The 19,162-nt window shown below is 50.3% G+C and overlaps 1 protein-coding gene across 2 annotated transcripts in view; it reads left to right on the top strand.

Moving 5' to 3' along the window:
• The window catches only part of LOC140729863 (angiopoietin-1-like), a 187,088-nt gene extending 168,238 nt beyond the window's left edge, over positions 1 to 18,850 (top strand). For both annotated transcript variants that reach the window (XM_073050076.1, XM_073050074.1), the window contains exons 8-9: positions 12,045 to 12,175; positions 15,792 to 18,850. In XM_073050076.1, the coding sequence (XP_072906177.1) occupies positions 12,045 to 12,175; positions 15,792 to 15,952 (292 nt within the window). In that variant the 3' untranslated portion in view covers positions 15,953 to 18,850. The remainder of the gene's footprint in view (positions 1 to 12,044; positions 12,176 to 15,791) is intronic.
• The last annotated feature ends 312 nt before the right edge of the window (positions 18,851 to 19,162 follow it).

The raw sequence follows: 19,162 nt of genomic DNA, 5'->3' as shown, positions 1-19,162 counted from the left end.
ATACGGTGACTCTCCCTCATTCTCTCATTCCACCACTGTGACCCTCCCCCATGACCCTCCCTCATTCTGTGCCTCCAATACTGTGACTCTCCCTCATTCTCTCGTTCCACCACTGTGACCCTCCCCCATGACCCTCCCTCATTCTGTGCCTCCAATACTGTGACCCTCCCTCATTCTCTCGTTCCACCACTGTGACCCTCTCCCATGACCCTCCCTCATTCTGTGCCGCCAATACTGTGACTCTCCCTCATTCTGACCCTCCAATACTGTGACCCTACCTCATTCTGTCCCTCCAATACTGTGACCCTGCCCCATGACCCTCCCTCATTCTGTCCCTCCAATACTATGACCCTCCCTCATTCTGTCCCTCCAATATTGTGACCCTCCCCATGACGCTCCCTCATTCTGTCCCTCCAATACTGTGACCCTCCCTCATTCTCTCGTTCCACCACTGTGACCCTCTCCCATGACCCTCCCTCATTCTGTGCCTCCAATACTGTGACTCTCCCTCATTCTGACCCTCCAATACTGTGAACCTACCTCATTCTGTCCCTCCAATACTGTGACTCTCCCTCATTCTGTCCCTCCAATATTGTGACCCTCCCCATGACGCTCCCTCATTCTGTCCCTCCAATACTGTGACCCTCCCTCATTCTCTCGTTCCACCACTGTGACCCTCTCCCATGACCCTCCCTCATTCTGTGCCTCCAATACTGTGACCCTACCTCATTCTGTCCCTCCAATACTGTGACCCTGCCCCATGACCCTCCCTCATTCTGTCCCTCCAATACTGTGACCCTCCCCCATGACCCTCCCTCATTCTGTCCCTCCAATACTGTGACCATGCTCCATGATCCTCCGTCATTCTGTCCCTCCAATACTGTGACCATCCCCCATGACCCTCCCTCATTCTGTCCCTCCAATACTGTGACCCTCCCCATGACCCTCCCTCATTCTGTCCCTTCAATACTGTGACTCTCCCCATGACCCTCCCTCATTCTGTCCCTCCAATACTGTGATCCTGCCCCATGACCCTCCCTCATTCTGTCCCTCCAATACTGTGACACTCCCATGACCCTCCCTCATTCTGTCCCTCCAATACTGTGACCCTCCCTCATTCTCTTGTTCCACCACTGTGACCCTCCCCATGACCCTCCCTCATTCTGTCCCTCCAATACTGTGACCCTCCCCATGACTCTCCCTCATTCTGTCCCTCCAATACTGTGACCCTCACCCATGACCCTCCCTCATTCTGTCCCTCCAATACTGTGACCCTCCCTCATTCTGTCCCTTCAATACTGTGACCCTGCCCCATGACCCTCCCTCATTCTGTGCCTCCAATACTGTGACTCCCTCATTCTGTCCCTCCAATATTGTGACCCTCCCCCATGACCCTCCCTCATTCTGTGCCTCCAATACTGTGACTCTCCCTCATTCTGTCCCTCCAATATTGTGACCCTCCCCATGACCCTCCCTCATTCTGTGCCTCCAATACTGTGACTCTCCCTCATTCTGTCCCTCCAATATTTTGACCCTCACCATGACGCTCCCTCATTCTGTCCCTCCAATACTGTGACCCTCCCTCATTCTCTCGTTCCACCACTGTGACCCTCCTTCATTCTGTGCCTCCAATACTGTGACTCTCCCTCATTCTGTCCCTCCAATACTGTGACCCTCCCCCATGACTCTCCCTCATTCTGTCCCTCCAATACTGTGACCCTCCCTCATTCTGTCCCTCCAATACTATCACCCTCCCCATGACGCTCCCTCATTCTGTCCTTCCAATACTGTGACCCTCCCTCATTCTCTCGTTCCACCACTATGACCCTCCCCATGACCCTCCCTCATTCTGTCCCTCCAATACTGTTACTCTCCCTCATTCTGTCCCTCCAATACTGTGACCCTCCCCCATGACCCTCCCTCATTCTGTCCCTCCAATACTGTGACCCTGCCCCATGACCCTCCCTTATTCTGTCCCTCCAATACTGTGACCCTCCCCATGACCCTCCCTCATTCTGTCCCTCCAATACTGTGACCCTCCCTTGTTCTCTCGTTCCACCACTGTGACCCTCCCCCATGACCCTCCCTCATTCTGTCCCTCCAATACTGACCCTCACCCATGACCCTCCCTCATTCTGTCCCTCCAATACTGTGACCCTCCCCATGACTATCCCTCCTTCTGTCCCTCCAATACTTTGACCCTCACCTATGACCCTCCCTCATTCTGTCCCTCCAATACTGTGACCCTCCTTCATTCTGTGCCTCCAATACTGTGACTCTCCCTCATTCTGTCCCTCCAATACTGTGACCCTCCCCCATGACTCTCCCTCATTCTGTCCCTCCAATACTGTGACCCTCCCCATGACGCTCCCTCATTCTGTCCTTCCAATACTGTGACCCTCCCTCATTCTCTCGTTCCACCACTATGACCCTCCCCATGACCCTCCCTCATTCTGTCCCTCCAATACTGTTACTCTCCCTCATTCTGTCCCTCCAATACTGTGACCCTGCCCCATGACCCTCCCTTATTCTGTCCCTCCAATACTGTGACCCTCCCCATGACCCTCCCTCATTCTGTGCCTCCAATACTGTGACCCTCCCCATGACCCTCCCTCATTCTGTCCCTCCAATACTGTGACCCTCCCTCATTCTCTCGTTCCACCACTGTGACCCTCCCTCATTCTGTCCCTTCAATACTGTGACTCTGCCCCATGACCCTCCCTCATTCTGTGCCTCCAATACTGTGACTCTCCCTCATTCTGTCCCTCCAATACTGTGACCCTCCCCCATGACCCTCCCTCATTCTGTGCCTCCAATACTGTGACTCTCCCTCATTCTGTCCCTCCAATATTGTGACCCTCCCCATGACCCTCCCTCATTCTGTCCCTCCAATACTGTGACCCTCCCTCATTCTCTCATTCCACCACTGTGACCCTCCTTCATTCTGTGCCTCCAATACTGTGACTCTCCCTCATTCTGTCCCTCCAATACTGTGACCCTCCCCATGACTCTCCCTCATTCTGTCCCTCCAATACTGTGACCCTCCCTCATTCTGTCCCTCCAATACTGTGACCCTCCCCATGACGCTCCCTCATTCTGTCCTTCCAATACTGTGACCCTCCCTCATTCTCTCGTTCCACCACTATGATCCTCCCCATGACCCTCCCTCATTCTGTCCCTCCAAAACTGTGACCCTCCCTCATTCTGTGCCTCCAATACTGTGACCCTCTCTCATTCTGTCCCTCCAATACTGTGACCCTCCCCATGACCCTCCCTCATTCTGTCCCTCCAATACTGTGACCCTCCCCATGACCCTCCCTCATTCTGTCCCTCCAATACTGTGACCCTCCCCATGACCCTCCCTCATTCTGTGCCTGTAATACTGTGACCCTCCCTCATTCTCTCGTTCCACCACTATGACCCACCCCATGACCCTCCCTCATTCTGTCCCTCCAAAACTGTGACCCTCCCTCATTCTGTGCCTCCAATACTGTGACCCTCCCCATGACTCTCCCTCATTCTGTCTCTCCAATACTGTGACCCTCCCTCATTCTGTCCCTCCAATACTGTGACCCTCCCCATGACGCTCCCTCATTCTGTCCCTCCAATACTGTGACCCTCCCCATGACGCTCCCTCATTCTGTCCTTCCAATACTGTGACCCTCCCTCATTCTCTCGTTCCACCACTATGATCCTCCCCATGACCCTCCCTCATTCTGTCCCTCCAAAACTGTGACCCACCCTCATTCTGTGCCTCCAATACTGTGACCCTCTCTCATTCTGTCCCTCCAATACTGTGACCCTCCCCATGACCCTCCCTCATTCTGTCCCTCCAATACTGTGACCCTCCCCATGACCCTCCCTCATTCTGTCCTTCCAATACTGTGACCCTCCCCATGACCCTCCCTCATTCTGTGCCTGTAATACTGTGACCCTCCCTCATTCTCTCGTTCCACCACTATGACCCACCCCATGACCCTCCCTCATTCTGTCCCTCCAAAACTGTGACCCTCCCTCATTCTGTGCCTCCAATACTGTGACCCTCCCCATGACTCTCCCTCATTCTGTCTCTCCAATACTGTGACCCTCCCTCATTCTGTCCCTCCAATACTGTGACCCTCCCCATGACGCTCCCTCATTCTGTCCCTCCAATACTGTGACCCTCCCCATGACGCTCCCTCATTCTGTCCTTCCAATACTGTGACCCTCCCTCATTCTCTCGTTCCACCACTATGATCCTCCCCATGACCCTCCCTCATTCTGTCCCTCCAAAACTGTGACCCTCCCTCATTCTGTGCCTCCAATACTGTGACCCTCTCTCATTCTGTCCCTCCAATACTGTGACCCTCCCCATGACCCTCCCTCATTCTGTCCCTCCAATACTGTGACCCTCCCCATGACGCTCCCTCATTCTGTCCTTCCAATACTGTGACCCTCCCTCATTCTCTCGTTCCACCACTATGATCCTCCCCATGACCCTCCCTCATTCTGTCCCTCCAAAACTGTGACCCTCCCTCATTCTGTGCCTCCAATACTGTGACCCTCTCTCATTCTGTCCCTCCAATACTGTGACCCTCCCCATGACCCTCCCTCATTCTGTCCCTCCAATACTGTGACCCTCCCCATGACCCTCCCTCATTCTGTCCCTCCAATACTGTGACCCTCCCCATGACCCTCCCTCATTCTGTGCCTGTAATACTGTGACCCTCCCTCATTCTCTCGTTCCACCACTATGACCCACCCCATGACCCTCCCTCATTCTGTCCCTCCAAAACTGTGACCCTCCCTCATTCTGTGCCTCCAATACTGTGACCCTCCCCATGACTCTCCCTCATTCTGTCCCTCCAATACTGTGACCCTCCCTCATTCTGTCCCTCCACTACTGTGACCCTCCCCATGACGCTCCCTCATTCTGTCCCTCCAATACTGTGACCCTCCCTCATTCTCTCGTTCCACCACTGTGACCCTCCCCCATGACCCTCCCTCATTCTGTCCCTCCAATACTGTGACCCTCCCCCATGATCCTCCCTCATTCTGTCCCTCCAATACTGTGACCCTCCCTCATTCTGTGCCTCCAATACTGTGATTCTCCCTCATTCTGTCCCTCCAATACTGTGACCCTCCCCATGACCCTCCCTCATTCTGTCCCTCCAATACTGTGACCCTCCCCCATGATCCTCCCTCATTCTGTCCCTCCAATACTGTGACCCTCCCCATGACCCTCCCTCATTCTGTCCCTCCAATACTGTGACCGTGCCCCATGACCCTCCCTCATTCTGTGCCTCCAATACTGTGACCCTCCCCATGACCCTCCCTCATTCTGTCCCTCCAATACTGTGACCCTCCCCCATGATCCTCCCTCATTCTGTCCCTCCAATACTGTGACCCTCCCCATGACCCTCCCTCATTCTGTCCCTCCAATACTGTGACCCTGCCCCATGACCCTCCCTCATTCTGTGCTTCCAATACTGTGACCCTCCCCATGACCCTCCCTCATTCTGTGTCTCCAATACTGTGACCCTCCCTCATTCTCTTGTTCCACCACTGTGACCCTCCCCCATGACCCTCCCTCATTCTGTCCCTCCAATACTGTGACTCTCCCTCATTCTGTCCCTCCAATACTGTTACTCTCCCTCATTCTGTCCCTCCAATACTGTGACCCTCCCCATGACCCTCCCTCATTCTGTCCCTCTAATACTGTGACCCTGCCCCATGACCCTCCCTTATTCTGTCCCTCCAATACTGTGACCCTCCCCCATGACCCTCCCTCATTCTGTCCCTCCAATACTGTTACTCTCCCTCATTCTGTCCCTCCAATACTGTGACCCTCCCCCATGACCCTCCCTCATTCTGTCCCTCCAATATTGTGACCTTTCCTCATTCTGTCCCTCCAATACTGTGACCCACCCTCATTCTCTCGTTCCACCGCTGTGTCCCTCCCCCATGACCCTCCCTCATTCTGTGCCTCCAATACTGTCACCCTGCCCCATGACCCTCCCTCATTCTGTCCCTCCAATACTGTGACCCTCCCCCATGACCCTCCCTCATTCTGTCCCTCCAATACTGTGACCCTCCCTCATTCTGTCCCTCCAATACTGTCACCCTGCCCCATGACCCTCCCTCATTCTGTCCCTCCAATACTGTCACCCTGCCCCATGACCCTCCCTCATTCTGTCCCTCCAATACTGTGACCCTCCCTCATTCTGTCCCTCCAATACTGTCACCCTGCCCCATGACCCTCCCTCATTCTGTCCCTCCAATTCTGTGACCCTCCCCCATGACCCTCCCTCATTCTGTCCCTCCAATACTGTGACCCTCCCTCATTCTCTTGTTCCACCACTGTGACCCTCTCCCATGACCCTCCCTCATTCTGTCCCTCCAATACTGTGACCCTCCCCCATGACCCTCCCTCATACTGTCCCTCCAATACTGTGACCCTCCCTCATTCTCTCCCTCCAATACTGTGACCCTCCCCCATGACCCTCCCTCATTCTGTGCCTCCAATACTGTGACCCTCCCCCATGACCCTCCCTCATTCTGTCCCTCCAATACTGTGACCCTCCCTCATTCTCTCGTTCCACCACTGTGACCCTCCCCATGACCCTCCCTCATTCTGTCTCTCCAATACTGTGACCCTCCCATGACCCTCCCTCATTCTGTCCCTCCAATACTGTGACCCTCCCCATGACCCTCCCTCATTCTGTCCCTCCAATACTGTGACCCTCCCCATGACCCTCCCTCATTCTGTCCCTCCAATACTGTGACCCTCCCATGACCCTCCCTCATTCTGTCCCTCCAATACTGTGACCCTCCCATGACCCTCCCTCATTCTGTCCCTCCAATACTGTGACCCTCCCCCATGACCCTCCCTCATTCTGTCCCTCCAATACTGTGACCCTCCCCATGACCCTCCCTCATTCTGTCCCTCCAATACTGTGACCCTCCCCATGACCCTCCCTCATTCTGTCCCTCCAATACTGTGACCCTCCCATGACCCTCCCTCATTCTGTCCCTCCAATACTGTGACCCTCCCATGACCCTCCCTCATTCTGTCCCTCCAATACTGTGACCCTCCCATGACCCTCCCTCATTCTGTCCCAACAATACTGTGACCCTCCCTCATTCTGTGCCTCCAATACTGTGACCCTCCCCCAGGACCCTCCCTCATTTTGTCCTTCCATCACTGTGACCCTCCCTCATTTTGTCCTTCCATTACTGTGACCCTCTCTCTGTACTACAACTCAGTGATGGGTCTACACTGCCCCTTTTCCTAAACACACTGCTTCGCACTTGCCCCGCTCCTTCCACTACCACCCTAACCCTGCGCTGGGTGACTCCAAGACACTGAAGGTCAGATCCTGGATTCTCCCAGCGCAGAGCACTGACCACAGGCATCTCTCAGTCAGGGGTATGAGGGTGAAATCCTCCACAGGTGGGTGTGAGTCGGTGGGCACACCTGCCGGTGCATCGGAGCATGGGCTTGGCATGGTGCCAACTGCTCTTTCCCGTTTGCCTGGGTCTTACCATGTAGACATCTACGCTCAGCAGGAGCTTCACAATGAAACTCTTCGGGACGTCCCACAGCAGGGAAGCACCTGAGAGAAATATCTGTCTGCCTCCCTCTCACTTCCATCTTCGCTCCTCTTCCTCTCTCTCTCTCCCTGCAGAGTGAGGGTGACTCTGGCTCTGTAGGTCCTCAGGGGTTGATGTGGCCGCTGTGGGACATGCTGCAGCCTCCCAGGGATGGATATCTAGCCTGGCTGTTTTGCCATTTTCTCCTAGCCTCCAGTTGTTCAACAGTTCTTGTGGCATGTCCCCAATACCTTGCCCTCCACAGCCACCTGTTTCACCATCCTCTGGCTAAGGATTCCTCCTCGTCTCAGTTCTGAAGGGACGTCCCTCTATTTTGAGGTTGTGCCCTCTTGTCTAATAGGAAACATCCTCCTCATGTCCATTCTGTGAAGGCCTGTCAATAGTTGAAAAGGTTTGAATCTTTTAAATCTCATTGAGGCCATCAAATGCGCCTCATACGTTAACCCTTTCATTCCTGGGCTCATTCTCGTGAAGCTCCTCTGGACCCTCTCCGATAGCAGCACACATTTTGTTAGGGAAGGGGCCCAGAACGGTTCACGCACTCCAAGTGCGGTGTGACCAATCGGCTCTGCATTACATCCTTGCTGCTGGCTGATGGTCCGGGAGCTTTCGCTGGGTTTGACGTCTTGATTCCTTTTCCCTTAAAGGCCACGAGCTGTGCTGGAACACAGGAGGAGAGGTGGATTTCCGGTAAGAGCACTTCCAGTAAGATGACAGTGCATCCAGGTGCAGCAGGTCAACGGAGTCAGTGAGCTGCTCGCTGAGCGGAGAAGCCGGCTGGGGCAGGCGGGTTGGAGAGGGAACCGGCTTGTGTGGCAGAGAAGGAGGAGTCAGCCAGTGTGTCGTGTTGCTGCCTGCAAAGGTGGCGTGCGGTGTAACCATGGGTGATTGTGCGAGATGCTGCAGCCCTGTTCCCCTTGCTAGGTGTAGAGACAGGCGGCATGGGAGTTGCGTAGCCTTGGTGTAGACAGAACCAGGCCTTAAGCCACGGGCTTGCTGCTGCTGCAGTCCAGGTGAGGAGATGTTGGAGACAGTCGGCACTCGGTTGGGCGCTGGCTTTCCCTGTCGGTGCTACCCTCCAGGGTTCGATCCGTGGAATGACAGGCTGGCTTGCCGGGAACTACACTATCAATTTGTGGGACATGTCACTCAGGGTCTTGTGTTTTTTTTCCGTGCGCGACTGTCTTTTTTTTGCTCAGTATTTTAAATGTGCTGTGTATGTTTTGCACCTTGGCCCGGGTGAACGCTGTTTCGTTCGGTTGTGTCCATGTATGATTGAATGATAACTAAACTTGATTTGATCTGATTTGCTTCACTGACACCTGTCTTTGCTGAGGACCAGCTCCAGGGATAGGAGAAGTGCTCCAGGTTTTCATGGAAGTCTCGACTGCTGGGGGTCGTGTTGTGTGGAGGGGCTGGGTTGGCGAGCTCTTTGGTCTTCCTGACGCTGAGAACGTGCTCTACTTTCACATTTGCTTCAATGAAGGAGTCTCATGACATGGAACTCAGTCTCCAAGTGTGTGTGCACTATAATATATTCTGAGCACTGTAACTCTAAGACTGAACTTGGGATGATCTTGGTCCTTTTGTCATGTAGATGCACTGCACCCCGGTGAGAAACTTATTTCAGATGTGTCACGCAGAGAATGGTGTGCATTTGGAACCAGCTGCCAGAAATAGTGGCTGATGCCGGCACATTGCCAACACTTATACTTTTACTTAACTTTTACTTTGAACTTTCAACTTAAAAGTCATCTAGCTTCAGTCGTCCTGATGAAGGGTCTCGGCCCAAAATGTCGACTGTTTATTCATTTCTATAGATGCTGCCTGACCTGCTGAGTTCCTCCAGCATCTTGAGTGTGTTGATTGAGATGAATACATGGATTGGAGAGGTTTAGAGGGCTATGCATCAAACATGGGCAGATGGCACTAGCTCACTCACTGGGCAATATGGTCAGCATGGGCAAATAGTGCTGAAGGGCCTGGTTCCATGTTGTATGACTCTGTGACACCGTGAGATAACGTATTGCGGTGAGGGAGATTAAGAAGAGGTTGCTGCACTCTCGGAGCCTGGTTTCATCCCAGCCTGCAGCTGGATTGGGTGCTTGGAGAGCAATTGATTAGTCTCACCGTAATGATATCACCATCTTGCTTGAGTAAAATGGTAATGAAATCTCCAAAGACCATTGTGGTTGATGAAGACTTTTGTGAGGTCGAAGGCATTAGTTCATAATTGGAATTGGTTTATCTTTGTCACATGTACCAAGATACAGTGAGGCGCTTTTGATCTTTCAGTGAATCAGATCATTCCATTAATAATTAGATTGAGGTAGTAAAAGAAAGCAGAATGTGACCATCTCCAGAACAGTGCAGGTGGACTTTCTCAGAAACTGTAAGATGAGAAGGCCATGGTGAGAAAGACTGAGAGAGATCAAGGTTCATCTGGAATATGGCCCAGTACATGGAAGGTAAAGCCCTCCCCACCAGTGAGCACATCTACGCAGAGCGTGGTTGCAGGTCTATCATCAGGGACCACGCTCTCCTCTCACTGTTGCAATCAGGAAGGAGGTGCAGGAGCCTCAGGACTCACACCACCATGTTGGGGAACAGTTATCACCCCTCACACATCAGGCTCTTGAACCAAAGGAGATAACTTCACTCCACTTCAATTGCCTCATCACTGAAATGCTCCCAAAACTTGCTGGCTTTCAAGGACACATCATCTTATGCCCTTGACATCCATTGCTTATTTATTTATTATTATAGTTTCTTCTTTTTCTCTTTATTCTTGTATTTGCACAGTCTGTTATCTTTTGCAGTTTGGTTGAACGCTCAGTTGGTGCGGTCGTTCATTGATTTTTTTTATGGTTATTATTCTATTACGGATTTACTGAGTATGCCCGTAGGAAACAGAATCTCAGGGTTGTATATGGTGACCTCGTTACTAAATTTACTTGGAACGTTGAACTTTTAGTGTCTGGAAACAGTGGGACGAAGCTTTTCTTGAGTCTGGTTGCTTGAGTTCTTCGTCTTTTGTATCAATGGACAACGGTGGGGTGGGGAGAGAGAGTGAACGGTGTTGATTACACTGGCTGCTTTCTGGAGTCAGTGGGAAGGGTAGACAAAGGAGACCAGCTGGTGTGACAGAGTTACAGGACAATGGTTGGTCCTCCTCCCTTTTTCTGCTGAGAGCCCAATGTACAGAGAGGATCACGTCCACTGTGTGTCCTCCTGGGCAGAGTATGCTGGGAAAGGTGCTCAGCCACTCAAAGGGTTAACTGAGGCAGATCCCTGTGGCAAATAGCAGGGAGCCCACTTTGTAATCTTCACAACTGGATTGAAAGTCATCACAATTCAAGTTCAAGTTCAATTATCATTCAACCATACGCGAATGGTGATGAATACTGTCAAACAAAACAGCATTACACTGGGGCCAAGTACCAACATTCATACACAGCACCAGGCACACATAGCAGATATAAAATAACACGTGATCAGTCAGATTAAAATATATAGACTGTATATGTGGCCCAAGTCCCTGAGTTACATATCCTGTAAATTGATAGTGCATGTGTGTAAACTGGCAAGAACAGAGCGTTCTGAGCAGTCCACAGACAAACGTTAGCATGCAAACAATTCAGCTTGTCATTGCACTGATTGAACACTAGAGGGCAGCAGTGATGGGCGAGGCCATCCCCCAACCCAACATGGACTCCTCTGGTGTCTCCTCTCCTGGACTCCTGCAATGGTCAAGCCTGCAGCTTTAGGCCTAGTCCTCAGCGATCTGCCTGAGTTGCCCCCTTGTCAGTAAACAAGGGAAATAGATTTGCAGCATTTTGTTGTCAATGTCCAACAGGGTCTTGGAGTCGCAAGTGAAACATCCACGACAATCTTTCGCGGTTAGGTTGCACATCACCTTCACGCATCGACTCTGATGTCTTCCTGTAGTCAGCAGTAACTCGCTCTGCACCAAATCCAGCTCCTTCACTCCTCCACCAACGAGCAGCTCGCTGACTGGTTAAAACCTGCAGTTTCTAAAGTTCCTAATGTCCAGCATTGTCCTGCGATTGTAGAAAGGACATTTAAAAAAGAGAAAAGCACCTTTTTTTTTGGCTCCTGAGAGGCTGCTGCATCCATACGTCAGAAGTCCAACGTTCCAACATCCCTGTGGTCCCCTGTCCCCTCTCCTCTGCCCAGACACTGGATGTGCGTCAAAGGCATTTGTCTGCCTTGTTTTGGTGTTGGGTCCTGCCCCAGAGGCCTTGCTTACTCAGCGTCCCGTAGGCCCGGTGTAGCACTGAGCTTGTCAGAGTCCAGAAAATGGTTCTTCCAGTGAGCTCTGGCCGCCTCTTGACTTTCCTCAGTTTGCAGTGCTACCTTGTGTTGCGAACTTCAAGAGATTGACTAAGAATAATTCTGACTCTGCTTATTCTCCCTCTCCCCCACCCCAGGCTCTTCCTTAAGGGGTTCAGTGGCACTGCGGGGCGGCAGAGCAGTTTGGTACTACATGGAGCCAGCTTCAGTACCAAGGACCTGGATCACGACAACTGCATCTGCAAATGTGCCCAGATGCTGACAGGCGGTAAGCGAGTGACTGCTGCTTGATCTTGTGGGGGGGGGGGGGGGGGGGGTTGTGGCTGCAGGTTTAATCCTCAGGCTTCCCTCAAAGAGATTTTGGGGAGAGCTGTGTTTGGCCTTTTCTACAGAAGCATTCCAACCATCTGGGAGAGGAACTGATGAGCAGAGTCACTGAGTGTCCAGAGGTGGACAGATAGGCTTACCCTGTGTAACCTGCATCAACTGGGCTGCTGCCCTCACTCCCGTCCCCTCACTCCTCTACGTCCTCTTCACACCCTCACTCACTCACACTCAGACACACACACTGCACCCAAATACATTTCTCTTTCTCACACCCAGATACAGACACACACATCTCAATCCCCCCAACTCTCTCACACACACACCACACTCTCCCTACGCACAAACATTCATACTCTCCCTCACTGGTGCCCAGAGATGTACGTACGTATCGATGTGCAGTCAGGACACACAAATGCAAATCCACGAACAGACAGCAGAGTGTGGGTTTTTGCACAGACGTACACAACAGATGACCAGACCCACAGAGTCGGCCCAGAACAAAGTCTTCTGACTGTTTTACAAAGGACAGGCCAAGTGCACAGAGGCATTTTGAATCGTGGCTAAAAGCTGAAAATGCACTAAATGCTCAGTGGGTCTGTCAGAGTCTGGGGAGAGGTTAGTGTCAAAGTCAGTCACTTGCATTGTCAATGTACAGGTACATGTATGAACAGGTGCACATTAACAACTACTTGTAGCAGCATCACGGACGCATAGCATCATGTAAGCTGCATTCTCAAGACCAAGTTAATGTCTTGGGCAGAAACCTGCTGCTCAAGTCTGTCCACAGCTGATCCAGCGGGGTATAGACTATCCATCCACCAACATTAAAGCCACACTGTTTCCACTATGAACATTTTCACGAGGTTGAACAGGAACAAGCAACTTTGCCAAAAAGGCAGGTTCAGATTAGTGGATCTGTTCATTTCTCAAAAGGGAACTGGTCTTCAAGGTTAAGAGCTGAGTTAATGAACCCACAACAGACTTCCAATAGCTCCTCGGCTCACTGTGGTCACTTTGCTAAGTAATCTCAAACCTCTTGCAGCTGGGCGAAACCAGGACTGAGGAATACTGACACTGGCAGTCAGGGGAAAACTCTCTCTGTGGAGAATGGGTAGGAAGGTGAAACACATTCACACATTCCACTCCCACTGGAAGGACTCAGGTCAGCAGCTGAGCAGGACTTGAGGGGAAGCGGGATACAAACGAGGAAGAGAGGGACAGACGGAGGATGGAGTAGAGCAGAAACACCACCACTAAACAGTGGCCCATTCCTTCTCCTTTTCTCTATCAGGATTCTTGTTGATCGATGTAAGAGCTTTCCCTGTGGAAGAAATCCATTGACCAGTGTAATGGTTTTGTTCATTGGAAGAAGTCCAATATTTTTCAATAAATTCTGTTTGGAATGTGGCATTTCAGTTAATTTTTTCATGCAGCACTCAACAAACCTGACAGGCAATGGGACTCACTTGGGTGGACATCCTGGTCGGAATGGAGCAATTGGACAGGGACATGGACTGGTAAGGTTTAGAAGGTTCTTGAGCAAATGGGACTCACTTGGGTGGACACCCTGGTCGGAATGGAGCAATTGGACAGGGACATGGACTGGTAAGGTTTAGAAGGTTCTTGGGCAAATGGGACTCACTTGGGTGGACACCCTGGTCGGAATGGAGCAATTGGACAGGGACATGGACTGGTAAGGTTCAGAAGGTTCTTGGGCAAATGGGACTCACTTGGGTGGACACCCTGGTCAGAATGGAGCAATTGGACAGGGACATGGACTGGTAAGGTTTAGAAGGTTCTTGAGCAAATGGGACTCACTTGGGTGGACATCCTGGTCGGAATGGAGCAATTGGACAGGGACATGGACTGGTAAGGTTTAGAAGGTTCTTGGGCAAATGGGACTCACTTGGGTGGACACCCTGGTCAGAATGGAGCAGCTGAATCAAAAGAGCCTGTTTCCGTGCTAAATAACTCTGAGAGTCCCACCGAATAAATACTTCCACTTTGTTACACAGTGTCTCCAGTTATGTGACCTAGATTCAAGATGAAGATAGTTTAACCTGTACACAAGTTTAAAGGAGGGTGAAATAATTATTACACCAGATCTGATGCAGCACAAAAAAACACAATAAGATAAAGAACACATGAATAATAATAAAACACAATAAATATAAATACTTAAAATAGCTTATATACATAGATTGATTGTATGTCCATAAAGTGAGTCAAGGCACAGGAGTACATAAGGTGACTCTGACTGGAAATTATAGAGTAGTAGTGGTTGGAATTGAGAGGTGGGTTAGTGGGGAGAGGTTTTGATCAGCCTTACGCTTTGGTCAGTAACTGTTTTTGAGTCTGGTGTCCTGGCATGGATGCTATGTAGTGAAATGATAGAACTGTTCCAAAAAAGAAGGAATTTGCCTTAAAAAGCAGAGGAGAGAAGCATGGGTGATATGGTAACTGATTTGGCACTGAGTCACTCTTGTGAGGATGACAGCATTCGGAGAGGTTTGCTGAAATGTCACCAGCTTTGGAGCTTCAGTTGTAGAGAATGGTTGCTGAGAAGTCGACCCTGGTCCCCTTGCAGCAGGGAGGGGACAGGAAAATGGAGCCTTTCAAATATATCAGGTTTTTGAGGAGAGCTGACCAGAGGACCTAGGCAGTCCCATTGCCTGTCAGGTTTGTTGAGGGCTACAAGGAGAGGTTGGACAAACTTGGGAAGTTTTCCTGGAGCTTCAGAGATCTGATGGAAGTTTATAAAATTGAGAAGCTTAGATAGTCAGAATCTTTCCCCAGGCTAGAAATTTCATGCACTAGAGGACATGTATTTAAACTGAGAGGGGAAATTTTAAGGGAGATGCACTGGGCAAGTTTTCTACACAGAGACTGGTGGATGTCTGGAATGCAGTGCCGGGGTGCTGGTGGAAACAGCTGTCATAGTGGTGTTGAAAAGACTGTTAGACACACAAATATGCAGGGAGTGGAGGCATATCTATCACATTGCAGGCAGAAGATAATTTGACATTCATGTTTGACATAGTCTTATGGGCTGCAGGGCTTGTTTCCGTGCTGTACTTTTTTATGTTTTATATAGACAGGAACAAGAACTCAAGTCTGCCATTCCATGGCTGGTCAGCCCCAGCCTCATCTCGCCTTGTGTCAGTATTTCACAGCCTTACATTCCCCCATCTTTTATTCAAAACATTGTGCAACACCTATTCAATTACCCCCAATAAACCTGCTGCCCAAACCCTCCAGGGATTTACCACCCTCTGAGAGAGGAAATTACCAAATACTTCAATCTTACATGACCTCTCCTATGAAACCATGTGACCAGTGGACAGTCACAGAGATACCGGATTCAATGTCTGTAACGGTGGTGGGAGCAGGTTAAACAGGAACTGGGGATGTACTGGAATGACTCGTGTGGCAGTGGAGGACCATGGTCATTGGAGACAGGACCCACTGGAAGGAGAAGGGGTTGGGTGACAGATCCTGTGAACCGGTGAATGCATTGTCCTGTGTCCAATTCATCATATTAATCTCTACTTTTCTAGGCTGGTGGTTTGATGCGTGTGGACCTTCCAATCTGAATGGAATCTATTACTCAGCGGGACAGAAGCTGGGCAAACTGAATGGGATAAAATGGCATTACTTCAAGGGTCCGAGCTACTCCCTCCGTAGTGTCACCATGATGATCCGCCCCTCAAACTTCTGAAACCTCCCGCTCACTCTGAAGCCCATCACTAACCTGGAGGTGGATCAGGGCAATCCCTGGTCCCAGCTTCCCACACACATTCTGCTCTCTCCCTTCCCAAGGATCTGAAACCCTGGAAGATTCCGGCTTCTCTGCACACTGCCCTTTCTGTGGAGACACCCAGACCAGCCCGACGGTCCCACGAACACCTGACTCTGACAACCAGTGAGCAAAGGACACTAGGGCTGTCTCAGTCCGCCTTGGAGCCTTGCAGGCAGACTGGCCCCTCCAGCTGGGGTTGGGCTGGTAGCTGGGGGTTTGGCTGCTCTGAAGAAGTTTATGAGGGAGTTACCAGGTTTGGGCTAGAAAAAGTGAAGGTAGAGATGGAGTGGAGGGGACTTGTACCCACTGCTGGAAATGGGGGTTGAGAGAATAGAGGGAGTGTCTGTGACTGGGTGGAGACCAAAGCTGTGAATGTAACAATTACTTTAAAGAAACTGTGGTTGGAGAAGAAGAGAAAAGATGAGGCAAATTGAAGCAGAAAGGTCGAGCCACATCTGTGGAGAAAGAGAAAACTGGAAATATGCATGTTTCAATCCGATTACTTCTCATTCTTCCAACCTCAAGGAACAAACTCAATCTGTTTAATCTCTGTTCAATGACAAACTCCCGATCCTCAAAATCAAACCAGTGAAACTTGAGCAAGGTTCCACTTGTACATAAAGCCCCTCGCAATGAGACCAACATAACCATTGTGTTCCTGGTCGCTTGTACACAAAGCCCCTCGCAATGAGACCAACATAACCATTGTGTTCCTGGTCGCTTGTACACAAAGCCCCTCGCAATGAGACCAACATAACCATTGTGTTCTTGGTCGCTTGTACACAAAGCCCCTCGCAATGAAACCAACATAACCATTGTGTTCCTGGTACCTTGCTAACTTTCACCTCAATCTACCTGAAAACCATTACCTTTCAATCTCTCACCACTTAAAAAATGCTCTGCTCTTTGTAATACGTTTTTCTACAGAAATGAGAGACATTATCTTCCATCTACAATGTCCTTGCCCATTCACAGACAGTCTACATATCCCCCGAACCCTCTTTACATCCCCATCACAACCCAGTACCGTATCATCGACTGACCTGGATATACTACATTTGGTCCCCTTACTCAGATCACAGAAACTTTCTTGTGAACAGCTGAGTCCACACTATTGAAGTGTCAGCCCTGGCATCATCTGGTAACATCACTGGTCACCCCTCGCGTAATTCCTCCGTTGCCAGAAGAAATCAGCGCTTTCGGAGACAGACTCCAACCTTCTCTTGGAAAAGGCGGGAGCACATAGCGGAGGAATGGGATGCCTTGCACACATCTTTCAGCCATGTTTTTCAATGGTCGGTATCACGGAGACTGCAAGAGTAATGTCAGTCCCTGTCCCCTGATCATCCTTCACTGGTCACAGGCACGACATGTCCTCCTCTGGAAGTCCCTGTGTCCCACCCACATCCTTCTCCTCAATCCCTGCATTTACAGAGCTTTAGAACTGTTTAAATGTGGTGCAGGTTTTGGCCTCCATCGCCCTCTCAAGGCTCTTTGAGAATCCAGGTCTGGTAAAAGGTCTCAGATCTGAAATGTTGGCTCTGCTCCTCTCTCCACAGATATGCCTGGTCTGCCGGGTCTTTGCAGCACTTCCTGTTTTATTTCAGAGCTCCCCTGAGGACTGGCTGTCTTCCCAGCTGTGTCTAAGCAGTGGTGTTGCTTGTCGAGCTCTTGACTCTTGTTTCAATTGGCAAAATACCATCGTTTGGCTTTAGGCGTTTTTCACCATTTCCGGGTGAGGGTTAGTGCTGTGTACATCATGTGCATAACGTACCAAATGAAAGTGAAATCCAAATACCCGTTTTCAATGAGAGCTTGATTCCATGTTAATTGTTGAACACTATTGTTAATGTTAGCATGGTTGGGTTCTTTCATTCAAAACAAAGTGACAGGCTTGAGTATAACCATCTGATTATAGATGGTGAGGAAACCTTGTTGATGTGGAATGGAAGTTAATGGACGTCCCCACTCGACATACACCAGGCCGTGGAACCATCCCAATTTAAGGACATCACAAAATGACCCTGGGACAATCTGTAGATGACAATGGATGAATGGAGGAGTGGGTGACAACTTTGGGAGGTGGATGTGTGGGTGCTAACAAACTGAGCTGCTACATTCAGGAGAGCAACAAGCTTCTTGCAGCTACTAGGGAGGACTAAGGAGCAGTTTTTTACATAACTCTGCCTTGATCGGTTGAGTACAAAACAGCATTTGCAAACAGACTGCTTGCTTTCCTAACTCTTTCTCACTCCAATGTCAGGTGAACATTAGGTAGCAATCAAAACAGCTACAGATCTGAAATAAAAGCAGAAAGTGCTGGAAAATTTCAGCAGGTGAGACAGTGTCTATGGGGGGAGAAACGGTTAATATTTCAGATTGGTGACCTTTCCGATTATACGCCATGACCTCATGAATATATCCAGCATTTCCTCTTATCGTTGCATTTTGCACTACTCCACAAGCAGAATATTAGGAGCTGCATGTCTTGGAAGGCAGTGCTTAAATAAACTGGGCGGTACATTATGGGGAGAGGACTGCTCAGGGTGGGAAGGAAACTGAGTCTCCTGTCCCCATCCAGGTTTGTTGGAGGCTCTTTGATCGAGGGTGGTTGTTTGGATTAGCCAACCCCTCTCTCAACACGTCGTGGGATTACTCAGTCGAGCTCTTTTGATCTCGGACCTCTCTCATCTATCAGCTCCCGAACTGCTGTCTGCTGGAAATGAAGGATGTTGGCAAAGCACTGAGAGAAGTCTACATTCGTTTTATTGGTGCAGGCAGCTTTGTAAATTTAACAATATTCTCTGAACATGTATTTTATAAAGAGGATTTCTGAAAACTTCAGACACCATTCTGTGTTGTGTTGTTAATAGGACAATTGGATACCAACAAGTAAAATTACATCACATGGTTTTCGAAGACTTTAGCTGGGGGACCTTTTCGTGGGTAGGTTTTCCCTCGCTCCCAGCGTCTAAGGTAATTCACTAAAAGCTTGTGCTGCCACAGGCCTTCCCCCATGAGACCACATGTGGCCTCTGAGGCATGGGATCGGCTTCACTCTCCTTCCACCTGAAGCTTTGCAAATCCTGCCCCAAGCAGACTCCCCTACAGTACAGTCCACTACCACTC

This window comes from Hemitrygon akajei, chromosome 1 (assembly GCF_048418815.1).
Source record: "Hemitrygon akajei chromosome 1, sHemAka1.3, whole genome shotgun sequence".
In the NCBI taxonomy this organism is placed as follows: Eukaryota; Metazoa; Chordata; class Chondrichthyes; order Myliobatiformes; family Dasyatidae; genus Hemitrygon; species Hemitrygon akajei.
This window is presented reverse-complemented; position numbering and strand designations above follow the sequence as displayed.